Source organism: Sceloporus undulatus, chromosome 1 (genome assembly GCF_019175285.1).
Source record: "Sceloporus undulatus isolate JIND9_A2432 ecotype Alabama chromosome 1, SceUnd_v1.1, whole genome shotgun sequence".
Lineage (NCBI taxonomy): Eukaryota > Metazoa > Chordata > Lepidosauria > Squamata > Phrynosomatidae > Sceloporus > Sceloporus undulatus.
The window spans coordinates 69152903-69161564 of NC_056522.1; the positions used below are offsets into that span (position 1 = coordinate 69152903).

At 44.3% G+C, this 8662-nt stretch overlaps 1 protein-coding gene across 1 annotated transcript in view; it reads right to left on the bottom strand.

Annotated features, from left to right (window-relative positions):
- SLC35F3 (solute carrier family 35 member F3) overlaps positions 1-7910 on the bottom strand; it is a 156189-nt gene extending 148279 nt beyond the window's left edge. The window contains exons 1-2 of the mRNA XM_042447182.1: positions 7465-7910; positions 6309-6538 (exon numbers count right to left, since the gene is read on the bottom strand). Coding sequence (XP_042303116.1) covers positions 6309-6538; positions 7465-7517 — 283 coding nt within the window. The 5' untranslated portion in view covers positions 7518-7910. The remainder of the gene's footprint in view (positions 1-6308; positions 6539-7464) is intronic.
- Between the last annotated feature and the right edge of the window lie 752 nt (positions 7911-8662).

Below are 8662 nucleotides of genomic sequence, written 5' to 3' on the forward strand. Positions count from 1 at the left end.
AAGGCTGGCTCAGTACCATCAGGGGCTGGCCTGATGACAGAGGCTCCTCCCTCCCTAACTGTCATCGTTCGGCCTCTGAGGGAGAGAGAAGGCTGGCTCAGTACCATCAGGGGCTGGCCTGAAGAAAGAGGCTCCTCCCTCCCTAACTGTCATCGTTCGGCCTCTGAGGGAGAGAGAAGGCTGGCTCAGTACCATCAGGGGCTAGCCTGAAGAAAGAGGCTCCTCCCCCCCTAACTGTCATCATTCGGCCTCTGAGGGAGAGAGAAGGCTGGCCCAGTTCCATCAGACGCTAGCCTGAAGAAGGAGGCTCTTCCTCCCTAACTGTCATCATTCGGGCTCTGAGGGAGAGAGAAGGCTGGCCCAGTTCCATCAGAGGCTAGCCTGAAGAAGGAGGCTCCTCCCTCCCTAACTGTCATCTTTCGGCCTCTGAGGGAGAGAGTAGGCTGGCCCAGTTCCATCAGGGGCTAGCCTGAAGAAGAAGAGCCCTCCCTCCGGTCCATCTGCCTTGGTCCAGGCCTCAGAGGGAGAGAAGAATGCTGGACCTGATTCCCTCCCCCCCTCACCATTCCCTTCTCCTTTTGTGTCGTGTCTTTTAGATTGTAAGCCTGTGGGCAGGGAACTGTCTGTTATCCCCTCTATTGTAAACCGCTCGGATTCCCAGTGATTGGGCGGTATATAAATAAAACCTATTATTATTATTATTATTATTAATGAACCATGACATAGATTACCAAGATTATCAATCAATTTCCCCCAAAATTACATTCCAAATAAACAGCAGTGACATAGCTATGACAATCAATATAATTCATTATTTATGAAACACATCATTCCAATAAATAATTACCTCTGGTTAATCCAAAGAGTTGCAAGCTCTTTTAGTATAACTTAAAATAAATTTCAGAAGTTAGAAATTACTTAAGTATTGTAAAGAGTTCACACTGCAATTAAGCTTTGGCTGCCATTAGTTTCCGAAGACAAACCTGAAATCCCAGCAGACACATTTTAATTGAAACACCGACGTGACCTTTCTCATTTCAGCAAGAATATCCACAGTGGCTCAACATGAAGTCAATTGGACTATTAGTCATCATGTCAAAAAGAAGCATTAACATCTACCTCAGAAGCTGGCCCTCCCATAAGGGCCAATCTGGAAGAAACACCAATTTCTCTGAATGGGCAATAGGGCTATTCAAAAGACAAGGTACTGCTCATTTTAAGGCTGAAAGAACAAAGCCTGCAAGGCAGTAATTACTACAGTTGTACACAGGAAGGCATTATAAACTAACAAAGCAGAAAAGTTATTCACACTTTACCCAAAGGTGTATTCTCTCGGATATCTTTAAGTAAAGTGTTTAATAAAATGCAAATTGTAATAACCATTCACAGAATGAATTCAGCATCATTCCTTTTTGTTACTATAAAATACTCTCTGACAGTTAACAAAGGGATTAGCATATCAGTAAATTCATTAATTAACATACAGTATCATGAAAGCTACATCTTCACCTCAAGGCAGATGGGCATCACACAGAGATACTGGTATCTCTGAGATCAGTTAGAATGACTGAAGTTGCACCATATGGACAGAAATTAAATCTCAGCACATAAGAAATTCTGTTATTGATGTCTGGTTCAAGACTATTTCAAATAGAAAATCCAGGAATATATGTATGATCATATTCAAATATAAAATGCCTGCTCTTGAAATAAAATTGTTACCAGTGAATTCATTAAAACAAGACTGAGTGTCAGTCACAGCAGGCCACATACCCTAGATGATTTTAGATCCAGAAAAGGCCATTTTTCAAACCAGGAAGAAAATCAGAAGTTTTGTTTCGGTTTACTTCTTCCTGGTTTTAAAAGGTTTCTCCTTGGCCATGAACAACTGAATGTGGGAAGACATGGCAAAATTGTTCTTCATTTCCCCTGGATAGAGTGGGGGGAGGGGGGACTAATTATATGGATATTTTCAACAGTAACATCAAGAAGTTCTTCTGTAATAATATATTTTGGACTTAAGGAGAGGATAGGCTGCTGTTAGATCCATAGTAGGAAACAGACCTTTATTTATTGATTTGATTTCTATGCTACCTTTCTCCCAGAAAGGGACCCAAGGCAGCTCACAAATACAAAATCTAACAAACATATTACAATAAAATAATTAAAAACATCAGTAAAAACAATATAAAATAATAAACATTAAAACCACTATAAAACCACAATAGCCACTCATATAACAAACACTTCATGTAAAAGCCATCCCGTGAATAAAACTGTTTTTGCTTGCTGACGAAAGGCAAGCAAGGAGGGGGCCAGCCTTGCTTCTCTCGGAAGGGCATTCCAGAGGGCAGGAGCAGCTAAAACTAAAAAAACCTTTCAAACTTAATACAACACCACTTTTTTAAAATGCACTGAAAAGGTTAAGTCTTCTCTCAAAAGATAACCTGACACAGCATACATTACACATACTGTATCTAAAAAATACAGAGTACAAGACGGAAGGGGGATCCTGAATATTTGGGCTGGTGATATGACCATAATAGAATTGTTAAAACTACCTTGAAAAGAAAAGTATTTAAATTCAAAGCTTAGAAATGCATCTTTTGGGACAGAGTTCTATAGTATTGTTCTACCACTTCGTAAACTATACAATGGGTCCTTGTCATCCACTGGGGTGCTTAAGTCCCATTCAATACAATGGCATAGAAAAATGATGTCCCTTATATAAAATAGAAAAATCAAGGCTTGCTTTATGGAATTTCTATATTTTTAAAGTATTTTCAAGCCATGGATGCTTGAATCTTTGGATAAAAAATCCATGGATAAGGAGGGCTGACTGTACTATGAATTGGCACCAGACATAAAAGTCTTAATATGTAGCACCTTTTCTAGTACAGCCATTTCTAGATAACTGAATTTGCCTGCTTATTTAACACACAGGTTGTACAAGTCTTTTGAGTGTTGCTTATTTTTTCCCCTCAATTTACATTTGACTTGTTTCTCAACAAAGGGCCTAACACATCTCACAATATGAATTAAAACAAAATATTATTAAAATGGATAATACAAAAGTTAAAAAAAACAGTTAAACAATCACAATAAAACATTAACTTAAAACAATTTTAAATGCTCTTAGAATGATAAAAAAATCCATTTGAAAAAGCTCTTCTATATCATACAGTTAACACTCAGTGGCCTAAGTGAACAGAAAGATTGTGAACAGAGTACAGAGTGGGGCAACCTAACTTCCTGTGGCTAGTAATTCCACAGTGTGGAAGTAGCCACCAAGAAGACACAACTATCTCAGAAGATATCACCACAAAGATATCACTGCCATTACCTTTCATTTTCCTAAAGGAAAAAAAAAATCAGCTAGTGTCACTACCGTTGACATAATCCATACTCTCAGCAATTACTTAGGCATTGATTTAGTCACAGAAGGGCCAGCCGAGACAACACCTTCACACTCAAAAGAACCAGATCTAGAGCTTGATAATGTGCATCTAGCTACTAGAGACCACTGGAATTGAAACTACTGATCTATAACCCACAGGAACTGCAGACTCTTCACCTGTCCCCATGAAGGAACCAGTATATTTGTTATCATCAAAGGTTTTTGCATACTAGCTGTGCATTACAGAAGTGTGCCAAGGGAGTGACAATGAAGTGCTAAGCTTGAAACCAGATACCAGTCTTTTAGGGATCTTCTATTTCAGCAGTGGACAGAAGCCCCCCGGGTACTGCTGACAAACTATACACGAGTGGGACAAGCACTTTCAATGGGTTTGTGAGACAATTTCTGCCCCAAGGCCCACCATGAGCCATGCTCCACTGGTGCCAAAAATGCAAGAGTGACATGATAGAAATTTACTTCCAGTTTCCACTATCTTACTACATTTTATGGCCTTTTTGACAAAATAACTGAATCTGACAAGAGCTGGTTGCTGACTGACTTCTTCTATGCAATATGTGGCCATCCGTCCATTTTTGCAGCCCCTGAGGCCCCAAAAATCTCTTCCCCTGCCTGTCCCAGAATTATATTTTATTAAATAAAATAGAGAAGTGTGTTTCTCCTTTGAAACAAGGCACACAGCCCTCTGTGCCTTGTTTCCTGGGACCATCCAGGGTTCTGAAGGACCTGTCTGACCGTTCATGGCCCCTGATCTGTGACCTTCAAAATGGATGCAGATTCTGCCTGTCAGTCCTTTTTTTTCCAGGAGTCTACTGCAAGCCTCTGATTGATATTAACTACACGTGCCTGACCAGTTTCCTCCATACCAGCATGGGTTCATCCTAGCCAGGACTAGAGGCGAATTTCATATGTTTCCATTGTCCCACTATGGAAAATGGATGGGCAGTTATAAGACGGAATTGACAAGAAACAGATCCATGCGAAGTATGTCACATTAGTCAGTCAATGTTCCAGAAACATGGTTAATAGTTGCCTGATCTCGGTGTGATAGCACAGCACAGTACAAAGTACTGCAGTCCCCCCCCCCCATAATAATAGGTTGAAGCAGCAACCAAAAACTAATTCTAATGCTCAGAACTAACCCTGGTTTGGAAAGAACCCATAGGATACATATTTGCTCAATTAACAAGAGGCAAATCCCAGCAACAATGGGTTTTCTCTAAGGATCCCATCTGGAATCATTTACAGCTTATCTACATTCAGGTACAATCTATCAGTTCTCATCCAATCCATTACAGCTGCCAGACAATGGCTCAGGAGAGACCTTATGCTCCTACATCATGACAGAAAAACAGAAGCAGGTGTCATCAACATATTAATGACACTTCACTCCAAAGCCTCAAGACAATCTCAGCTGGTGGCTTCATGTGGATACCAAACACAGATGTGTGCCATTCCTTAGGTCATTTTTCACAGAGCTGAATAAATACTTATTGAGATATTTAATCTGAAGGAAGCTCTGACCATTTTTTTTCTGAAAAAAACGGAATGGGCAAGAGAGCTGCCCCAGTACTCAATGTGTACTGAATGTGTACTGAATGTGTGCTGTGTCCAGGTTCATCTGCTTGAGGCTTTGCATCTCCTGAACCAAAATGTAGGATGAAAGGAAAATAGAAACAGGAATGTATTTCCTTCTGGACAATCAGCTCACAAATGAGTTCCAAAATTGAAAATACATCCTGTTCTTTTGTATTCCAGATTCTTTAAAAATAATTCCTTACTGTCTGTAACCATCAGTTATTCAAGATAATAATACATTTTTATTCAACTTTGGAACCATAAAAACAGGAACCATGAATAGTGTGTTGTGGTGAGCCACAATAACTGGTGTACATTGTTAAACTGCTAGTTATTGTTGCTTGAATCCTATAGTAATTTATTTATGATATGTGAAAAATATTATTACATGTATTCTCAGAAATGCAAATTTAAGCAGCTTCCACATTAGACAAGAGAAAGCCAGCCTGCTTTAACTCAAGGTATTGCAACAGAAAAGAAATATATTTCATAACTAAAATAAACGTAAGTTGCACTAGAGAACTAACAATCCACTTTCCTTTTAGCCATTTAGCAGACGATGATGCCAGTTTGTTAAATTATCCAACTGGAAGACATTTGCAATATAACCAAAGATCAGCTTCTTGCTCTGAAGCAGCAAACTTCAGTCACCATCACTATAACTGCTTCTCTTTTTCCTTTTCTCTTTTTAAAGAAAGGGGTTACTTTGTTCCACAGTAACCTTTCAAAAAAAATTCACATTTGATCTCAGCTTGAGCACTAAACTAACATCCCTTTCCCAATCTGAAGAGTTATGTTTGCACAATAATCACCTTTTTCCCCCTCTGGCAATCAGAAAGTTCAGCTGATCCATTCTTATATAAATATGGATACAGCTTACCATAGTGTCACAATATGTTGAAACCAAGGCACAGAAAGAGAGCACATCCCTCCACCCGCACCAACCTGCCATCAGTTCCATCAGGCTGGAATATGAATACAAGCATGGCTCTCATCAGATGGAGAGAAAGAAAGAGAACTGAGGAAAAGGGAGCAGAAACAAATAGGCAATGGGCAAAGGTGATTTCTGATCTACTTTGATGATGCAAGAGGCCATATTTCATTTCCAGCATCTGACACCTAAGAGAGGACTGTCAGGATTAATTCCAGAGTACAACCGTAGCCCTTCCTACCTCTCCAGGCAGTTTGAAAAGAGACTGGTCCCTTGCTGACAGAAAGTTGGTGTATGGGGAGAGGGAGGCTTAGGGAAAGAGCAAGTAGGAGCTGCTAGTGCTGTTCTGGAAGGATGGAAAAAGCAGATAAACCAGAGTCTTACTTTTGTAGCTGGCGGCCCAGGGCTGATAGCCATAATAACCAGTGATGCGCAGAATCCTCTCCTCGATGGAGGTGAGTCCCACAGAAGCACTGGTGAGGTCCTCCACGGATCGGGACCATTTCAAATCCTCTTTGATGGCCTCGTCCACCACCAGGTACTTGAGCTGCCGGAGTTGGGGGCTGATGTCTGACAGCCTCCGGGGGCTGACATCCGGAGATCTCCTCATGCCACTAATAATAATAATAATAATTTGTTTTATTTATATACCGCTATTCCAAAGATCATAGCGGTGAACAGCAAGTAAGCGAACTAGCAAGTAAGTAAGAAAGGGAGAAAGAAAAGAAGCAGGGTAAGGAGGGGAGGCAAATAGGAGTCTGGGTCTGGCTGCATCCACACTGGAAAAGCAACCCGGTTTGACACCGTTTTAACTGCCCTGGCTCAAGGCTATGGAATTCTGGGAATGGTAGGTGGATGTGGCACCACCAGAGCTTTGCTCTCAAAGTCCTCTCAGAGCTTGGTGCCACAACCAACTACAATTTCACAGCATTAGGCCAGGGCAGTTAGTGGTGTCAGACCCCATTATTTCTGTGGTGTGGATACGGCCACCGAAATATAAATCCGTGCTACTTAGTCCTGCTCCACATGGAGGACGTTTGGGGATTCTTCCCGGACAGAAGGGGGCTGAAATAACGGAGGAAAGGTCCTGGAAAATCACAGACACACAACCTGAGGTGGCCCCTCGGATACACCGGATCAGGATTCGGAGCTTCTCATGGAGGGAAAAGTCTCTCCTGTGAGGCTGTCATATGCTCCCAACATCCTCCAATGGCACTCCCACAGAGGCCACCTCTGAAAAGCCGCCAAGAGAGAGCCCCAAAATGCCTCAGGAGCGAAAATGCTAAAGGAAGGAAGGAACCCAAGGAGTGCCTCCACTTCTGCTCCTTGCTGAGCTACTAAGGAAGGAAGGGAGGCTTCCCTCAGGCGAACTTCAATCCTTTCTCTCCTCCTCCTCCTCCGCTCTGGACCCCACAATAAACTCCAACTCCCAGAATTCCATAGCCTGGAGCCAGAAAGCCTTAAAGCGGCGCCAAACCGGGTTCTTTCTGCAGTGCGGACGGGCTCTTCCCGGCGTGTCCTGCCCTCCTTTCTTCCTCACCTGGCCATGCTCTTCCCCCGGGCCGGGCCGCTGGGAAACTCTCGGATCCCCATCGGGAGCAGCCCCGGGCCGCCAGGGAGAGAGGGCTCCCAGGCTTCCAGGAAGGGGCCGCCCAGGAGCAGCAGAAGCAGCAGGAGGAAGATGAGAAGGTTGTGGATGAAGATGAGGAGGATGAAGATGATGCCACCCCCCTGGGCTGGCTAAGGCGGCAGGGGTGGCATGAGAGGAAACGGAGAGAGAGGGAAGGAGGGAAGGACGCAGCAGCAGCGTCGGTCTGAGTCTCCTCGGACTCCGGAGGGCAAGGGCCAGGGGGAAAGATGCAGCCGCCGGCAGCCAAGTGGGCGAGGGCTAGCCAGGTGGTGGCCCAGAGTTTGGGGCAGGCAGGCGAGGAAGAGGAGCTGCTGGCTGCATGCGAGCCCGCCTCCGTCCCGCGTGGAAGCCTTGCTGCTGCTGCTGCTGCTGCTGTGAAAGGAGAGTGGGGCTGGAAGCCAAGGCGAGGAGGAGCGAGTCTCTTCCGCTCTTCTTCTTCTCCCTCCTCCTCCTCGCCCATTCTCCAAGGCCGTCTGTCCCGCTCTCGGCCACCAGGGGGGGCCCGCGCTCCCCTTCTCTCCAGCTCCCTCCTCCTCCTCTGGCCCTGGAGTCGGGGAGGCGTCCGACAGGGGGCGCGCGGAGCAGTGGGGGAGGCCCCCGGGGCTTTCCCGCCGCTTCCTGCCTCAAAGGGGGACTCACTCGGGGAGGAGGGGCAGAGGGCAAAGGGGCGAAGACCAGGGAAAGTTCAGGGCAGGGGCCAGAGGGCCTCACTGCAAAGAATGGAGGGCATTCCAGGGAAATGGAGGACATGCCCCAAGAGAAGTTCAGGACAGGGGAACCAGAGGTCCCAACTGCGAGGAGGACAAGGCCCTGCAAAATGTAGGACATTCCAGCAAAAGAGAGGACATTTGCCACATAAGAGTTCAAAACTGGGTGACCGGATGTCCTAACTGAGGAGGAGGATAAGGCACTGCAAAATGTAGGACATTCCAGAACAAAATGGAGGACGTGACCAAAGAAAAACTTGAAACACTCATAGAAATATTAACTAATGCTGCTTAATTATGCTCAAAATGGAGGTCATTTTGAAATTCCTCCTGAAAAGAAGGTTGAAATGTAGGACATGTCCTGGAAAAGGAGGACATCTGGTCACCCTCTGAATGAGTGC